Source organism: Ranitomeya imitator, chromosome 7 (genome assembly GCF_032444005.1).
Source record: "Ranitomeya imitator isolate aRanImi1 chromosome 7, aRanImi1.pri, whole genome shotgun sequence".
In the NCBI taxonomy this organism is placed as follows: domain Eukaryota; kingdom Metazoa; phylum Chordata; class Amphibia; order Anura; family Dendrobatidae; genus Ranitomeya; species Ranitomeya imitator.
Window position 1 is genome coordinate 89,268,520 of NC_091288.1, and position 17,375 is coordinate 89,285,894.

The 17,375-nt window shown below is 40.7% G+C and overlaps 1 protein-coding gene and 1 pseudogene across 1 annotated transcript in view; both read right to left on the reverse strand.

Annotated features, from left to right (window-relative positions):
- LOC138644801 (aldehyde oxidase-like) overlaps positions 1-17,375 on the reverse strand; it is a 211,714-nt gene that overhangs the window by 78,160 nt on the left and 116,179 nt on the right. Inside the window, exons 13-17 of the mRNA XM_069733620.1 lie at positions 14,323-14,419; positions 14,090-14,214; positions 12,086-12,210; positions 7,424-7,511; positions 3,646-3,732 (exon numbers count right to left, since the gene is read on the reverse strand). Of these exons, the coding sequence (XP_069589721.1) occupies positions 3,646-3,732; positions 7,424-7,511; positions 12,086-12,210; positions 14,090-14,214; positions 14,323-14,419 (522 nt within the window). The remainder of the gene's footprint in view (positions 1-3,645; positions 3,733-7,423; positions 7,512-12,085; positions 12,211-14,089; positions 14,215-14,322; positions 14,420-17,375) is intronic.
- Positions 11,130-11,856, reverse strand: LOC138644802 (TATA-box-binding protein pseudogene; annotated as a pseudogene).

The window sequence follows — 17,375 nt, forward strand, 5'->3', positions numbered from 1 at the left end:
TGACTGTGAGTAAAGATGAAAGTCACAAACATAGAAATGAAACAGGTTTCAGCAAAGGGAGGCCAGACTTACTAAATAGACAGAGGATAGGAAAGGTAACTTTGCGATCAGCACAAAAACCTACAAAAGACCACGCAGAGTGTGCAAAAAAGACCTCCGCACCGACTCACGGTGCGGAGGGGCCACTCTGCATCCCAGAGCTTCCAGCTAGCAAGACAAAATCATGATAACCAGCTGGACAAGAAAACAGAGAACAAATAATGACTATCAGGAACTTAGCTTCTGCAGGAAAAGGCAGGTCACCTGAGAGATCCAGGAGCGAACTGAACCAATGCAAAAACATTGACAGCTGGCATGGAGTAACGATCTGAGAGGAGTTAAATAGAGCAGCCAACCAAAGGATAAACCACGTCACCTGTGTAAGGAACCTCAGAAGCAGCAGCTTCACTCATAGCCACCAGAGGGAGCCCATAGACAGAACTCGCCGAAGTACCGTTCACGACCACGGGAGGGAGTTCGACAACAGAATTCACAGCAGGTTTCCACTGTTTAGGCACATCAGGGGCTCTCCAAACGCGACATGGCGTCCAATCTCAATTCCAGCCAATTTTACATTGAAAAAGTAAAAAGGCACTCCTTCTCTTCCAAGCTCTGCGGTGCGCCCAAACAGTGGTTTACCCCCACATATTGGGTATCGACGTACTCAGATACTCAGGAGAAATTGCACAACAACTTTTGTGGTCTAATTTCTCCTGTTACCCTTGTGAAAATAAAAATTTGGGGGCAAAAAGATCATTGTTGTAGAAAAAAATGCGATTTTTTATTTTCACGGCTCTACGTTATAAACTTCTGTGAAGCACATGGGGGTTCAAAGTGCTCACCACACATCTAGGTAAGTTCCTTATGAGGTTTAGTTTCCAAAATGGTGTCACTTGTGGGGGGTTTCCACTGTTTAGGCACATCAGGGGCTCTCCAAACGCAACATGGCGTCCAATCTCAATTCCAGCAAATTTTACATTGAAAAAGTAAAACGGCACTCCTTCTCTTCCAAGCTCTGCGGTGCGCCCAAACAGTGGTTTACCCTCACATATCAGGTATCGACGTATTCAGGAGAAATCGCACAACAACTTTTGTGGTCTAATTTCTCCTGTTACCCTTGTGAAAATAAGAATTTGTGGGCGAAAAGATCATTTTTGTGTAAACAAAAGCGATTTTTTATTTTCACGGCTCTACGTTATAAACTTCCGTGAAGCACTTGGGGGTTCAAAGTGCTCACCACACATCTAGATAAGTTCCTTAAGGGGTCTAGTTTCCAAAATGGTGTCACTTGTGGGGGTTTCCACTGTTTAAGCACATCAGGGGCTCTCTAAACGTGACATGGCGTCCGATCTCAATTCCAGCCAATTCTGCATTGAAAAAGTCAAACGGCGCTCCTTCATTTCCAAGCTCTGTGGTGCGCCCAAACAGTGGTTTACCCCCACATATGGGGTATTGGCGTATTCAGGAGAAATTGCATAACAACATTTATGGTTACATTTCTGTTTTTACACATGTGAAAATAAAAAAAATGGTTCTGAATTAAGATGTTTGCAAAAAGAAGTTAAATGTTAATTTTTTCCTTCCACATTGTTTCAGTTCCTGTGAAGCACGTAAAGAGTTAATAAACTTCTTGATTGTGGTTTTGAGAACCTTGAGGGGTGTAGTTTTTAGAATGGTGTCACACTTCGTTATTTTCTATCATATAGACCCCTCAAAATGACTTCAAATGTGATGTGGTCCCTAAAAAAAAATGGTGTTGTAAAAATGAGAAATTGCTGGTCAACTTTTAACCGTTATAACTCCCTAACAAAAAATAATTTTGTTTCCAAAATTGTGCTGATGTAAAGTAGACATGTGGGAAATGTTATTTATTAACTATTTTTCATGACATATCTCTCTGATTTAAGGGCATAAAAATACAAAGTTTGAAAATTGCAAAATTGTAAACATTTTCGCCATATTTCCGTTTTTTTCATAAATAATCGCAAGTAATATCGAAGAAATGTTACCACTAACATGAAGTACAATATGTCACGAAAAAACAATCTCAGAATCAGCGGGATCCGTTGAAGCGTTCCAGAGTTATAACCTCATAAAGTGACAGTGGTCAGAATTGTAAAAATTGGCTCGGTCATTAAGTACCAAATTGGCTCTGTCACTAAGGGGTTAATTCATTGCTTTATTACACTGGAATAAAGTTATTTTTACCTGGATTTTTGGTTGAAGGAGTTTTTTCTATTGGATTTATACATAGTGTTGAGCATTCCCATACCGCAAGTATCGGGTATCGGACGATATTTGCAGTATCGGAATTCCGATACCGAGTTCCGATATTTTTGTGATATCGGGAATCGGTATCGGGATTAAGATTCATGTGTAAAATAAAGAATACAAATAAAAAATATTGATATACTTACCCTCGGACGCGCCCTGGTTGTCACCGCTGCAACCGCCATGCTTCCCTTCCTAAGAATGAGCGCGTTAATGACCTTCAATGACGTCGCGGCTTGTGATTGGTCGCGGTAGCATCATGTGATCGCTCACGCGACCAATCACAAGCCATGATGTCATCGAAGGTCCTTAACGCGCTCATTCTCAGGAAGGGAATCATGGCGGTTGCAGCGGTGACAACCAGGGCGCGTCCGAGGGTAAGTATATCAATATTTTTTATTTTTATTCTTTATTTTACACATGAATATGGATCCCAGGGCCTGACGGAGAGTTTCCTCTCCTTCAGACCCTGGGAACCATAGAGGACTACCTTCCGATATTTGTGTCCCATTGACTTGTATTGGTATCGGATATCGGTATCGGCAATATCCGATATTTTTCGGATATCGGCCGATACCATCCGATACTGATACTTTCAAATATCGGACGGTATCGCTCAACACTATTTATACAGTGCTGAGTCTAGCAGGAGTAGCTTCCTATGTGCTGAGGATCTCAATCATATAGGAGGGATGAGATGGTTGTTCTTATTTGTACTTCTTTTGTGAGCATGTGTGAAAATTCACACTGATGTTTCCACACATGCTCAGTAGCAAGAAGTCCAGAAACTTGATGTTATCCATGCAGCCGAAATCACAGTATTAGCATCACATAAACGCTTTCATGAATGGCAAAAGTGCTTGAAAATGACATATTATGTACGTCAGAAAAAAATTGTCTACCCATTGAATACTATAACTACGTGAAGAGAAGCTGGAACTGAGACTCCTATAAAGATCCAACCAGCACAAACAATAATGGCAAAACAATGAAGAAATCAGTACAGCAAAGCTGTAAGTCCCGTCCCACAACACCTCGCATATGTTTTATAGCCAGGACTATTCACGTTTCCATTTGTTGCAAGTATGCTATTCATTTTTTTATAAGTCTTTTTTTTTCTTGTGGATCGATGGTCTGCAAAAATATCTTACTACTTTAGTTCACTTTGAGTACCAAACTTGCACATTCTAATGAATAGGTTTGTTCAAAGAAACGGACCACATAGGTACCATTCACAATGTATTTAGTGCTGTCTGTTTGACTCCCGAACATGTAAATTAGGTCTAAGTGATAAATATAATTTCATGTCATTTCCAACTGAAAAAAGTCTGATACCTTGAAAGATTCATCTGGTCTGTGACCAGCATTGCAGTAGTAGGTGACATCCAGTGCTATAATTCTTCCATCATCCATACACCCCACCTACATGAAAAAAAATAGATGAATACATGAAATTACATATTTACCACACTGAAGAATTGCAAAACATTTAACTTATATAATCAAAAAGGATCCTTGTTAGGCTGCCGTCACACGATCAGTATTTGGTCAGTATTTTACCTCAGTATTTGTAAGCCAAAACCAGGAGTGGAACAAATAGAGGAAAAGTATAATAGAAACATATGCACCACTTCTGCATTTATCACCCACTCCTGGTTTTGGCTTACAAATACTGATGTAAAATACTGACCAAATACTGCTAGTGTGACGGCAGCCTTATTCAGCGGTGAATACACTTTTTTTTACAAATGCACGATGGTGAGATAACAAATTTGCGATTTTTTGGAATTAAGAAGGTAGAACGTCCAGTGAAAGGTGGTGATTTAGTGGTAAACCTCTTTAAAATGGGTTTTTGTGATTTTACATTGACGGCACAATCCATATCGGTGTGGCTGTGCCTGGTATGGTAGCTCAGTGCATTTAAAGAGTGTCTTTCTCCAAATTTCTCATATTGTGCCTCTCCATTACGGAGATATTAGCAATATTAATATTATTGGATAATTTTCACTAGGGGTGTGTACTTCTTCTCCCTGTGATATATTGACCAGTCATAAGCAGGCAACAATGCTCAGTACAAAGAAAACACTCCCACCATAGCTCAGAACAGGCTACTCATGTGTGAGACATGTAATAACAGCCATCTCTGCTCTCAGTGCAGAGCAATTACAAGTTGTCAAGTTGCCTTGAGCACAACAGACATATATAGCATGTATGTGAAAACACTGTGCCACGATCCGGTGAGAGCCTGTAGGGATGTTACTAACTGCACACCTGACTCTGCGCTAGAGTCCTTGATGATGGCTTGGCTCCAGATGCACCCCAGGTGCTACTTCAGAACAGACCCACGGAGCCATGGCAGCAGACCCCGATGGTGGACAGGGAAGCAGGACTGGCCAGTTACTGGTTAGTGGGGTGGTACGGACCAAGCAGGTCTGGAACAGGAACACAGGACAGCCACAATATGGGATCACAGAGGCAGGTTCTCAGGTGCAAATTCAGACTGGGTAGATAAGAGGCAAAAGAACAGGTCAGATGGATCAGGATCAGGACAAGTCACAGGCAGGACGGATTTGGGTATGGGAGTAGCAGAGTGGATTGGGTCAAGAACAGACAGGGTGGATCGGATCAGGAGCATGGGAATCTTACAACAGACTAGCAGGAAACACTACAACTAACTAAGTTGCTAAGGCACTTCCCAATCAATATGGGACAGTGTCTTACATACAAGATGTCTTCTAGCTATTGACTGGGAACGCCTTTAACAGCGTGCATGCTATCCCTTTAAGAGCCAGGGAGGACGTGCACACCCTAAGAACACTCCCAGGAGACCTTCGTGCCACGCGTAGGTCCTGGAAGCAGACAGACACCGAGGGACCTGCAGGGAGGAAAGAACACGTGCAGGGTCGTTGGCGATGTCCTAACAGTACCCCCCCCTTATGCCCCCTCTTCTTCAAGCCTGCAAGAAATTTCTGTAGAAGTGGAGCAAGAATATTATCTTTGGGCTCCCATGATCTTTCTTCAGGGCCATATCCTTCCAATTGACAAGAAAAAATGTTTTCCCTCTCACCATCTTCGAGGCAAGGATATTTATCACTTCAAAGGATTTAGGATGACTGGCTTCTGAAGGGACATATGGTAGGAATTAGGTATTCATAAGGATGCTTGGAAGTTCAATTTGTAAGACACAGCATCAATTTGTTTGATGACTTCAAAGGGACTGATGAAGCAAGGATCTAACTTGTAGGATGGAATCTTAAGACCAATGTACTTAGAGGACAGCCACACCTTATCTCCAGGACAATAACAAGGTAGATCGAAGCATCTCTTGTCACATGGTTCTTCATACTCACACAGAAGATCTCTCCAGAGTGACCTTAGTGTCCTCCCATATCTTCAAGAAGAGCTACTACTACTAAGATTGACCCGATCATCATAATGTGCATTAGTGAAGTGCCTCAGGAAGTTGAGAATGGTATTCAGATGAGAAATCCAGGACAATATTCAGGTGTTTACACAAAGCATGCCAGAATCTGGATGTGAACTTGACACCTCGGTTGGAAAAGATGTGGTGAGAAAATCCACGAAGATGGAAGATGTGCTGAATGAAGTTCTCTGCAATTTCTGGAGCAGACGGAAGACCTGGCAATGGAATGAAATGTGCCATCTTCGAGAAACGATCCACCACTGCCCAAGGTTATGGAACAGCCAGAGAGCACAGAAAGATCTGTAACAAAGTCCATAGGCAATATGATGTTGCCAAGGAGCTGAGAGCACAAGTGGAGGAAGGAGTTGCTCAGATGAAAGTTGACTAGGAGCTTTGAATGAAGTTCAAGCAGAAACAAAATCCATGATTTCCTTATGCATGGTAGGCCACTAGTAGTGATGAGATATGAGCTGCAAAGTTTTTTTCTGACTGGCATATTCGTTCACCTTGAAAGAATGCCCCCATTGCAGAACTCTACTCTTATTGGACAGGTTTATCAGAGATATAGTAACCATCTTGGATGGCTCGATGATGAGTTGAGGTTCCTCCTCTTGATCGGTGGGCAGGAAGGAGTGAGAAAGAGCATCAGCTTTGATGTTCTTATCAGCAGAAAACGCAGAATGAACTCAAAATGGGCAAAAAATAGCGACCATCTGACTTGGCGTGGGTTCGGTCTTTGCACAGACTGCAGATAGACCAGGTTCTTGTGGTCAGTATAAATAATGACAGGATGGACTGCTCCCTCGAAAAGGTAATGGCACTTCTTGAGAGCCATCTTGATTGCTAACAAGTTTCAGTCGCCAATCGAGTAGTTGACTCTGGGGCTGAGAAGGCATCAGGGAAGAAGCCACTATTCGGCCAGAAGGAGACTTCTGAGTAAGAACAGCTCGAGCTCCAGAAGATGAGGCTTCTCCTTCCAGAAAGAACTGTTTGTTCATGTCTGGTAAATGTAATACTGGATGGATGAGAAGGCCTGCTCAATGGAGAGAAAAGCATTCTCAACTTCTGGGGTCCATACCTTCGAGTCACCACCCTTATGGATCAAGGAGGAATTGATGGAGTTCCATGATGAGAAATGCAGTCCAGGCAGTGTGGGGGGAGAGGGGCATAAATGGAACCCAGGACTGTCAGCACTTGTAATCACTGTGCAGTGAGATCAGATTGTCATTATATGTCTCACATATGAGAAATCCTGATCTAAGTTATGGTGGGTGTGTTCTTCCTGTTCCTGTGTTGCTGCCTGCTTATGATTGATCAAAATAGATGGAAGAAGTACACGCCTTTAATTAAAAAGGCCACTTGGATTTAATGGAAATTAATTTATTAGCTGTCAAATACTTTTGATTGCTAACATCTAACACACTTTCAAAAGGTGGCACTCAAGGGGTATTATTTGTTTTAAGGGGGCACTAGGGGACATTGCTAGGAAGTGCAATATTTTCTTTGGTCCGTATGTAGGAGCCCTACTATGCCATTGCCAAAATAATTTGTCAGGAAAAAGTCCCCCATACACTTCAGATGGTCTGCTGATCTTGCGCTAATATTTTCAGCCGATTTAATTCTAATATGTATGGAACCTTTATATGATAAATACGACAACATACAATTCTATCTGCTGAAAGATCCAACCTTATATTTGCCAAAGAATGCAGGCTGGGGTCTTAAAACTGGCATCTTCACTCTTTGTTCGATAACGGAGCTAACTGCTTGACCTGTCCTGAAATTTAAAAACATCAAATTAGACATTTTTTGTAAAAAAACAAACAAAAAACACTCAACATTCATACACTGACCCATATTTACTTCACAAATCAAAGAGACTTACAAACCTTAAAGATCAATTATTGTTTTCATTTCCATTTAATAAATCATATGAAATAAGAAACTTTGTGATATATCATATACGAGAAAGCCACTTTTTTAACCTCCTGATTGATCGTTCACTCTCAAATCCTAGATAAAATATCTATTCAGTGTCTACAAATCCTGATTTTTGGACATTATGCAAGAAACACTGGTGCAATGCTCAATGAAGAATATTGTTTAAATCTGAACCTAACCTTAAGAAGCTCACCAACATCTTTCTGTGTCTCACTCTGCCTGTCTCCTCACCCTGCTCCACGCTTCCTCACCCTCACTCTCTCCATAGAGTATAAAGGGCTGTGTCACATGACACCACAGTGAGATGGCTGGTCTATTTTGCCTCAGAAAATTTGATTTAACAAATAAGATATAATACAAAGTTTCTTATATTTGTCTATACTATTGAATAATTCAAAGTTTGAATTACAAACTACAGCTTGATTTTAACACTGGTGATGGATATATCAAATGTGCAACCAAATGCCCAGTGGTCCTTAGGAAACAATGCTTGTAAATGACTATCAAATATCTTGGTTTGGTATTACAGCAAAATCCACGCAGGCTCTGTAAAGGATTTCTCTGTTTTCTGTGTTCACATCTGTGAAGGGTATATCAGGGTGAACGATTGAAGCATCTCATGCAATATACATTTGAGCCGTAACACTAGACACGGAACAGACTGTCACACTTTTTTTCTAATCTCACACAACCTCTTTAATAAAGCTGTGTCTGTGCACGATTATTACTTGTGTAGCGATCATCAGTGATCCGTTGTTACCACTTTTCCATTTTGAATGATGTCCTATCCTGATTTATTTTCTTACACTTCACCAAGTGCTGAATATAATGACAAAGGTGGTGAAGTGTGTGGGAATCTTTGCTCCGCACATTTTATGACCAGTTATAAAATTATATGTACAGAAATGTTAATATCCATAATTAGCGATGTCTTCATGTACAAGGCCCTCTCCTCTAGCCATAGGAGGTACCTGAGCCAAACCCACAATAAAATACTACTGCTGAGTGTGTTTAGACAAGCCATCATTTTTATACATGTTGAGCTAATGCGATGTCTTGTCTCTCGCATCTGTGGATCTACTGATGATCTGCGTTGGGAGTCATCATCACGATTGCAATATAAAAGCCAGTTATGAGACAATTCCTACATTCCTAGGTTATTAAATGATATGTTTTGATCTGAGTTTGTGGTATCTTCTTCATATCCCATATTAAAGAGAATCAGAAATCTAAATGCAGAAAATAAAATATAAAATAGAGATACCATATGGAAGTCATACAGATCTAACATATGGATCAGTGGGGACTTTGAATGTGGTCAATTAGTGCTTATAGCTGTCAATTTTTTGCATACATGAACAGTGTATGAAATTTTGTTGCATGCCTTATCAGAGGAAAGCAGCATCAGCTTCAACTGACAAAAGTCCCAACCTGCAGACTCTATAAATTATCACAAACTTGTCTACACAAATCGGCTTAGATTGAGACAGTACATACCAAGGAGGACGGGAGTGTGCAACAAGATTTCTTAACATCCCCCATACACATGAGACTAATGACAGCCAAACCCGCTGATTACTACAGGTTTGGCCGACAGTCTATATTGTATATGGGAGCCCTAGACCATTGATTGTCGGGGAGATAAGGATCTGGCAGGTCCGATTTAGGACTGCTGATTCTTGTATTCTCCCTGAGAACACAGGAACTCTCAGCAGAGTGAGCTCTCCTATGTATGGAAGAGACGACTAAGATAGCTGTTGGCCGAATGATTGGCTAAACCATTATTCGACCTACAGTCATCTAATATGTATAAGGGATGCAGTAAGTAACAGGGCGTAGAGATGAGCGAATTTGCTCGGATTCCCTCTGATTCGGCAAGCTGCAGAGGGAACTCGGCTCCCTGAATCGCGCCAGCCGATCAGCTGATCGGCGATGCAGCTGCATGTGTCGCGGCTATGTCACAGTCACGACACATGCCTGTATGTCGGGCTCGGCATGCATGTGCTGTGACTGACGCAGCCGCGACACATGCAGCTGATTGGAAAAGTAAGTGGTGGTAATGAAAAACAGCTGGAGGGTCAATTTTCAGCCAGGTCACATGACAAAAAGAGCATGTTAGAGAGGCAGAGTCTCTCAGAAGCAAAGAAGGTTAACAATTTTTGAACAACCGCATATAAAAATTTTGAAAAAAATTCCAAAAATGTTCTTCAATGTAAAATTGAATATCCCACATCTACACTACATAATATCATCAAAAGATTCAAAGATTCTGGAGAAATCATGTGCACAAGAGACAAGGCCAACATTCAATATTGGATGCTTGTGATCTATGGACCCTCAGGAGGCACTTCATTAAAACAGGCAAGATTTGATTGCGCAAACCACTGCATGGGCTCAGGAATATTTCCAGAAATTATTGTCTGTGAGCACAGTTTGATGTACAATGCACAAATGCAAGTTAAAGGGCTATCATGCAAAGAAGAAGCCATATATCAACCCAATCGTGAAACGCTGCTGTCTTCTCAGGACAAAGCTCATTTAAATGGTCTAAGGAAAAATGGAAAACTGTTCTGTGGTGAGAGAAATAAAATTTTTAAATTCTTTATGGAAACCATGGATGCTGTTCTGTAGTCTCAAGAGAAGTGAGACCATCCAGTTTGTTATCAGCGCATAGAACAAAAGTTTCCATCACTGATGGTATGTGGCTGCATTAGTGCCTATGGCATGGGCGTGTTACACATCTTGAAAGGCGCTATCAATGCTGAGCATTATAAAGGTTTTAGAACATATTCTCCCATCCAGTTGTTTATTTCAGGGAAGACCTTGAATATTTCAGCAAGATAATGCTAAACCACATACTCCATCCATCACAAAAGCATAGCTTTGCAGAAGAAAAGTTTAGGTGATGAACTGGCTGCCTGCAACCCAAACCTTTAACCAATAGAAAACATTTGGGCATTCTGAAACCAAATATCTGGCAAAGAAGACCCAGGTCTTCTGAGCATCTAGAATTCTCTATCAGGCAAAATGAAACATTTCTTTACCAAAACTCCAGCAATTGCACTTAGCACTTTACAGACTGTTATAAAAAGAAAAGGGGATGTTACACAATGCTAGGCATGGCCTTATCACGACTTTTGAGATGTGTTGCTTAAATCAATTCCTAAAAGAGTTAATTTTTTCCCATTGAATAGAATAATGTCTAATTTTCACCATCTTATCTGTTTTCTGTGTTCTGCACCAAATAAAATATGTATTGAAGAGATTTCCAAATTATTATTATACATTTTTATAGCGCCATTTATTCAATGGCGCTTTACGTGTGAAAAGGAGCAAATATAGACAAATACGTTAAACATGAGCAAAAAACAAGGCTAACAGGTAGAGAAGGAGGGAGGATCGTTCCCGCGAGGGCTCACAGTCTGCAGGGGATGGGTGAGGATACACTAGGAGAGGGTAGAGCTGGTCGTGCGGCGGTTCAGTAGGTTCAGGATCACTGGAGGCTGGAGGCTTGTCGGAAGAGGTGAGTCTTCAGTTTCTTTTGAAGGTTTCTATGGTAGGCTAGGCGAGAGTCTGATGTGTTGTGATAGAGAGTTCTCTGGATTATATTCAGCATTTCGAGCTCTAAGTGCAATCGTTTTAAGGTCCAATTTGCAGCCAAGATTCACCGTGGACACAATATTCTGCGACTGTGGTACAATCCCAGAACTTTCCGATGCTGGAGTCGCTGGGGTGATAGGCGTCATGGGTGTCAAAGGGGAAGGATATAGAGACGTATTGCCTGGAAGAGGTGCTGTGGTTAGAGTCTGTGAGTGGAACAGTTGTTGGGTTTGGCCAGACCCCTGAGTGCCTTGCTGGGACGTGGACTGCTGAGCTTGCTGCTGTTGCTGTCTCTGCTGTTCTTCACGAATTGACAAACTATTTGTTGTTTGTACAAGTTGTAGGGTCAAACCAGTGCCATAGGGCATCATAGGACTGAAGATGGGGATTCCAGGTGTCATTGCTCCCTGTGGAGATGCCAGTCCCTAAAAAGGAGACAAACTATTGTTCTGATCCATCTTCTTCGTGCTTAGTTCAATGAATCTGATCCTTGGAGAACAGGTTTTATTTTCACGTTTCCAGGCTATCAAGTTTCATTGAATCATCTTGAATTCTCACCCAACCTTGGGAAACGCGAACTGTGTACATTCAAGGATCTCCGAGCTTTCTTGACTCATGGCATTCTTGTTTTCTTTACATTATACACAGTGTCCCAACTTTTATTGTAATTGGTTTTGTACAATCTACAGTATCAGATGCTATTAGGAGCTTTTCCTTGTATTTTACTTTAAATGGAACCTAAAAAAATGTAATGTGAACAAGGCCTAACTCACATAAATAATTACAGATAATCTATCACAGAATACTTACTTGTGAGCAGCCACTGCTGTTATAGCTGCTTGCGATGCAGAGTATGAGTGCTCTAAACTGGGATGCTTCTCCACACAGCACAGGATGGAATCATAGGGAATGTTTAGTGCGGATGCCACGGCAGCCTGTTAACAGAACCAACAGTCAGAGGTCTTGCTCCATAAAAAAGCAAAATAAAACCAAAAATCAAAAATACAAATCACAAGCATGCCTGCAACTGCCGCTTATTTACGGAAAGATCTTGTAGGCCAGAATGGCTGTGCTAACAGCAGAGGTGTAACTATGGGGGATTACGGCAAAAGTTGCCCAGAGGACCTACTCTGACACAGAAATTGGTTATGATTATTATGGCCTTTGTCTTGTCACATTTCCTGCCTTCTTTTTTCTCAGTGGTCTCTATTTCACCACCCGCCCTATTCCTGGACACCGAGGGACTGGTGGAATTACGGTACCATAAGTGACATTTTTGCTTAGTCAGTTTTGCTTACTGCTAAGTTTCCATTATTTGCCTCTTTTTAATTATAGTGAGATAAGATGTTTGATACATTTTTCACTTCTTGAGATATAACAGTTTTTAAAAGTGACAAGTCACAGATCTGCCTTAAACCCTATATGCATAGTTAACCGTCTGCACTTTTAACCACTTTACAACCTTGGGATGTTCTCTTTTTGCGTTTTAATTTTTTGCTCTCCTTCACAGAGCCATAACTTTTTTACTTTTCCATCAATATGGCAATGTGAGGTCTTGTTTTTTGCAGAACAAGTTGTACTTTTGAACAACATCATTGATTATACCATATAGTGTACCAGAAAGCAGGAAAAAAAAAGCAAGGTGTGATGAAATTGGAAAAAAAAAAATGCAATTCCACAATTGTTTTGGGGGGATTTTTTTTTACCATGTTTACTAAATGCTGACCTGCCATTATGATTCTCCAGGCCAGTATGAGTCTGAACCTATGAAACATGTATATGTTCTTTTTTATTTGTGTGGTGAAAAAAAAATCCAAAATCTGCAGAAAAAATGTAAAAAAAATGGTGCCATTTCTCGGGATCTTGGGCTGGGTGTGGACCTTTTTTGTGTGCCGAGCTAACATTTTTATGCATACCATTTTGGGGTAGAGATGTTTTGATCACCTGTTATTGCATTTTATTGTAATGTTGCGACAACCAAAAAAGGTAATTCAGGCGTAATTTTTTTCTCGTTACGCCGTTTACCGATAGGATAAATTGTTTTCATATTTTGATAGATCGGACATTTCTGAACGGTCAGATAACAAATATGTGTATTTTTACATTTTTTTTATTTTGAATGGGGCAAAAAAGGGGTGGTTTAAACTTTTATGTTTTTTTAATTTATTAAATATTTAAAACATTTTTTTTTTTACTTTTTACTGGCTTCAATAGTCTCCTTAGGAGATTTGAAGCTGTGATCATCTGGCGTCCATAGCAAATCAGCAATGACAAGTATGGGGGGGTCTTCTGCTTAACCCATGGCTGTCATGCCAACCCATCCACGCCCCAGTATCATGTGACAGGGGAGCCAATGATGCACTTCCGGTACGTGCTGTGCTGTATTTGTGTTGTCAGCCGCCATCTTCATCTGTTCCCACCTCCGCTCCAGTCAGTCTTCTGTAAGTTGTGACTTGCTGGATCACTCCAGTGTTACACTTCAATGTAATGTGAGAGCCAGAAGGAGGCCAGAATGAGGTTATCATAGACTTACATTGAGAGCCATTGGCGGATTGGGACTGGAGTGGCTCTGGGAAGTGCAGAAGAAGGCAGCTGGTAAGTATAATACTGGGGTCAGAGAACTTACATTAGCGATACCACTCCAAACGTAAAATAGAAAAAATGCTGGTTTAGTCCTTTAATTAGGTTTCACACTAACACAGAGTGATTCTATATAAGAAATCTTTATTTTCTTATAAGGAGCCCCTATTTGAATGCACTGTTAGAAATATGTTGGTTTAATGTCCCTTCACATCATGAGGGTGCATGTTTTACCTTTATGGATGCTGGGTCCTTTGTAGATATAAACACCTCCAGTTCATTCTCTTCTGCTCTCGGTATGACACGTACAGTCTGTGATTCCAGGTGAAGATCGTCCACTCCTCCTATATAGTCCTCACCTGTTCTTTGAAAAGTAAAACCAATTCAGCACTCCGCACACTTATTCCTGACTTAGAACTTGCCGTTTGTGATTTTTTTGTATATTTTCAATTTCAAGGTATAGTTACCTTCTAGGATATGGTCCACATTTTCAAAAGCTTCTTCCACATTCCCATATTCCATCATTCTCACCGGCTCGAAAAATGAATTATGCCTTATAGATTCCTAAAAAACACAGATACAAAAGGATGTACATAAAATGATGTCATAGTATATCTGTAGCAGTGGCAATACATGTCTCTAAAAAGGTTAGGCTTCATGTATATGGCCATACTGAAGAGGTTGTCCGGCTTTAGGGTACAAGTCTGGAGTAACGCTATGAGACTGCAGACTTGTGAATTCTCACAATTCATGCACTTAGCGCTGTGAGGAGTCTCTGGCGCCAGGAGCAGGCTGTCATGTGACTGCAAGTATGCGATTTGTATACTTTGGGCCATAATCTGACTAGACGTGTCTGGCTTTGCTCAATTCACTTGCACTACGTGAGGCTGTGCAATTCTAGTTGGCACGTTACAATACTTGCAGTAACGCGTCCGCCATTCTAGCACCAGAGAATCCTCAAAGAGCGCAGTGCACATGATGTAAGGATTCATAAGTGTAACCTTAGGCCAGACAACCCCTTTAAGGATTCTTTTACTGATACATGTGCCTTTAATTTCATACATCACTAAAGGGTTTGCCTGTAATTTTATCGAGTGTAACAGTTCAGATGTAAATCTTGAACAAAAAGCTTGAGAAAGAAAGTTAGCAGGCCAATGTAAAATTAAAAAGCTGCACGCTTTGGATCTGATTTATCAAGCATTTTTAACCAGAATTCTGTTTTGAAACAGTTTAAAAGTCAAAAATTTTTCTTCAAGATGATGTTGCACAAAAATGTTGCGACTTTTGGAGTTTTTATGCCAGTCCTGGTCAGCACCGCCAACTTTTTGAAAAGTAGGCGGAAATCATGGGGACAGGGTGGGGCTAAGTACACCAAACAAATTCACTGTAATTTACTCCACTAAAGTGATATAAATTAGGGCAGGAATGTGTGTAATGAGATGGACATATTATTCTGTTCCCCCTTTAAGACATCAGTGCTGTGTATAATGTCATGATGACAGTGATGGGTAATGTGAATTGTGATGTGGTGTAATGTTTTGCACTGCATTGTGAGGAAGCTGAGTTCTGCCCAGCAACAGACAGTGAGTAGAGTAAGATAGAGTTACGTGTTGGGACTAGCCCAGAGAGGGAGGGGCTATGCAGCAGGATCAGAACTGACTTCCTGATATTGACTCAGACAAGGCCTAGCTTGTAGCTAGAGCAGACATTTGGTCTTAGTGCTCAGCAGCGCCTCATGCAGTGGGTGTTCTGTTGCAAGAGAGAAAGGAGATCGGGACAGAGATAGTGTGATCTTGAGGAACAGACCGAGACAGAGAAAGAGAGTTACAGAGACGAAGTGAGAAGGACAGTGTCAGCTCGGAGGACTGACCAGAGAGCAGAGTGACCAAGTGAGAAGGTTTGGAGAAGGTACACCTAGCAGCACAGCTCCAAGTAGCTTACAATAAGGGCCAGGTAGCAGGCCAGGTCAGAATAGAACATGAGACAAAGTGAGTGCCCTGGGAGGGAGTTCCCTGAGCATCAGAAAGCTTAAAATCCTATCCTCTATGAGGAGAATCAGGCACGGAACCACAGAAAGAAGAAATAGCTTTCACGGACAGTACTGTGGTGTTAAACTGGGTAGAGGTGAAGGAAATTAGACCAGTGGAGGTAGGAATGTGTGAGGCTGAGGAAGTAATAAGACTGTGTATTGAGATACTCTGTACTAATGAAGACAAGACCATAATCTAACCTCTTTTTCTCATCTTTCAGGATATATCAGGGGCTCATCTACTGCATTACAGAATGCTGTAGATAAGCCCCTGATGCCGGTGGGCTTAGCTCACCTCCGATTTTGGGGGCGACAGGTTCCCTTTAAGTATTTAAGAGGTGCATGCTTCCTGATGAATTTGTGAATTTGGCACTCCAGCACTGCTTTCATTAGGACTGGTGTAGAAAACAGTTGTCTTAATGAATTGAGGCTTTTGTGACTTGCACAAAAATATGCTAATTTTCTTGACAGTTTTCTGGCACAGGAGCATTTCTAAATTCCCTATATAGTGTTTTCTGTATGATTCTGCACAATCAAGATAGAAATAATTATTACATTCATCAGATTCCATATGTACACAGGTGTAGTCCCCAGAAGCATTGCTACTCGGGAAAAATATTCCCATACACATAACATCCCACAAGGTCTGTGACAGAGAACTGCATGGCCTTCATGTACTACAGCACGGGCTACGATTAAATAAATATGTTGTCTGCATAAGGTGCAAAGATATGTCAAAGTCATAAGCTCCTCTTCTCTCTGTACCAGTCTGTCATTGTAAGTTTTGTTTACTGTAAGTGATATTTGTATTTTGATGTAACCCTGTCTCATGTACAGCACCATGGAATTAATGGTGCTTTATAAATAAATAATAATAATTTTAAAAAAAATCATGCGCCTACATTATGCTGCTGCTTTCAGATTACGGTAAATAGCAAAAACTTGCTGACAGATTTCTTTTAAAGGAGCTATATAGGATTAGCATGGCTGCTTACATGGAAAAATAGTGCACTTTGGCTCCACTGGAGTGACTAAGGGTGAATTGTAATTCACACACCATTTAGTCCTAGCCAGACAGCCAAAAAAGGAAAATCTTTCCAAAATACAATTTTAATTTCTTAGAAACAGTTTTCTTTTCTTTTAATGAACCCACTGTATACTGAATAGGGTTTTGGATCCAGCCCTGCCACTAATAGTATGAAAATGCATTTATTATTTTGCCAATTACTTTTCTTTGTAGTTGTTTTATGGCAGTACATTTTGCATTTTTAATATCTAAAAATCTCATTTACGGTAGTGTCAAATATTTACACTGCAGTCAATCAAATTATTGTCTCAGACTCTCAGGTATTACATTTTAGTTTAGATAAATGTAATTTAAGTCTATAGATGAATATTGCTTGATATTCCTATTTATGGAAAAAGAGTAAAGGCCATTTCTAATTACTACAAAAAACCTACAAACAAAGGGAAGTATGATGCCCAGAAGTA